The sequence below is a fragment of the Aplysia californica genome, unplaced genomic scaffold, assembly GCF_000002075.1.
Source record: "Aplysia californica isolate F4 #8 unplaced genomic scaffold, AplCal3.0 scaffold00082, whole genome shotgun sequence".
Taxonomy (NCBI): domain Eukaryota; kingdom Metazoa; phylum Mollusca; class Gastropoda; order Aplysiida; family Aplysiidae; genus Aplysia; species Aplysia californica.
The window spans coordinates 258021-259387 of record NW_004797352.1 but is presented as its reverse complement, the minus strand read 5'-3'; the positions used below and the strand labels follow the sequence as shown (position 1 = coordinate 259387).

General features: G+C 43.0%; 1 protein-coding gene across 1 annotated transcript in view; it reads left to right on the top strand.

The window, feature by feature from the left end:
- The window catches only part of LOC101854155 (S phase cyclin A-associated protein in the endoplasmic reticulum), a gene marked incomplete at its 5' end in the record, with an annotated part of 113801 nt that overhangs the window by 71960 nt on the left and 40474 nt on the right, over positions 1-1367 (top strand). The window contains 1 exon segment of the mRNA XM_013080344.2: positions 1198-1347. Within this exon segment, the coding sequence (XP_012935798.1) occupies positions 1198-1347 (150 nt within the window).

Sequence of the window (1367 nt, the reverse complement as noted above, 5' to 3'; positions counted from 1 at the left end):
TCTTTCTCTCTCTCTCTCTGTCTCTCTCTCTCTCTCTTTCTCTGTCTCTCTCTCTCTCTCTCTCTCTCTCTCTCTCTGTTTCTATGTCACTTGCGCTCGTGCATGCGTGTGCACACGGCGCTCATTTTGTGGGCAGTTATATGTATACCCTTTCTTCTTTACATGTGTCAACTAAAATCTTCTTGATCTGTGTCGTCTGCATAACTGCTGCTGTCTGTAACCAGAAATTTTGTAAGACGACTTTTTCAGAAGTGTGACCATCTATGTCTTTTCTCTCCATGGGTGTTTGGCGGGTGGTCTGATGAGGCTTGCTCATTCTTTCCTATCAACCGTCTATCGTCCTTAACTCTCCTCCTTCCTTTTGTGTCTGTTACTCTCTTGTATCACCTAATGTCCTAATCTTCGACAATTATATGACCATATTGTATTGCAAATACCTTAAATCTCTTACTAAAACTAGTTTTGGTGTGGTTTGCTCCTTCTTTCCCACCAAACATCTATCGCCCTACTTTTTATATTTGTTACTTCCTTGCAACACCCCTAACCCTGGGCACTTTTATGACCTTATTGTGTTGCAAGTGCCGTTAAAAAAAACTAAATAAAACTTAATCTCCTCCTTTTTTGTGTTTGTTACTCTCTCGTAACACGTCAGATCTCTGGCACTTATATGACGGTACGTGGTTGGAGGGTGCAAGTGGTAGGTCCTTCTTCTTTACTTTCCCTTTGTTGTCTCTGTCTGTCTGTCTTACTTTCCCCAAGCACTAAAGGACCATTATTGTGTTGATGTGCTTCTCTTTACTCAAACTAACAAACTTAATTATATGACGTTATTGTGTTGCAAGTACCGTAAAACTCTTTCTGAAACTAAACAGTGGGTGGTTGGCGGGTGGCTCTGGTGTGGTTTGCTTCTTCTTTCCTATGAAACATCTATCGTCCTTATCTCCCCTCCTTCTTTTTTATGTTTGTTATCTCTTGTAACACCTCTAATCTTCTGGCGCTCTTATTACCTTATACAGTTGCGAGCGCCGTAAAACCTCAACTAAAACAAACATTACTTTTTCCCAGCAGTTAAGGACAGTTATTGTGTAGATGTGCTTCTCTTTACTGAAACAAACAAACTTATGTAACATAATTGTGTTGCAAGTGCCGTAAAACGCTCTCTGAAACTAAACAACAATGTCCCCTGTCTCTCCTCAGAGTACGCTGGGCGAGGAGGGTCTGTCGCTGGAGTTCCGGCACATCGCCAGCTACCTCATCTGGTACTGCAGTCACGTGAGCGCCGAGGAGCTGCTGCACGAGGTGGTGCTCTGCGTCGGCTACTTCTCTGTCCTTCATCCAGATAACCAGGTAAGCAAGCTCGTCGTTTG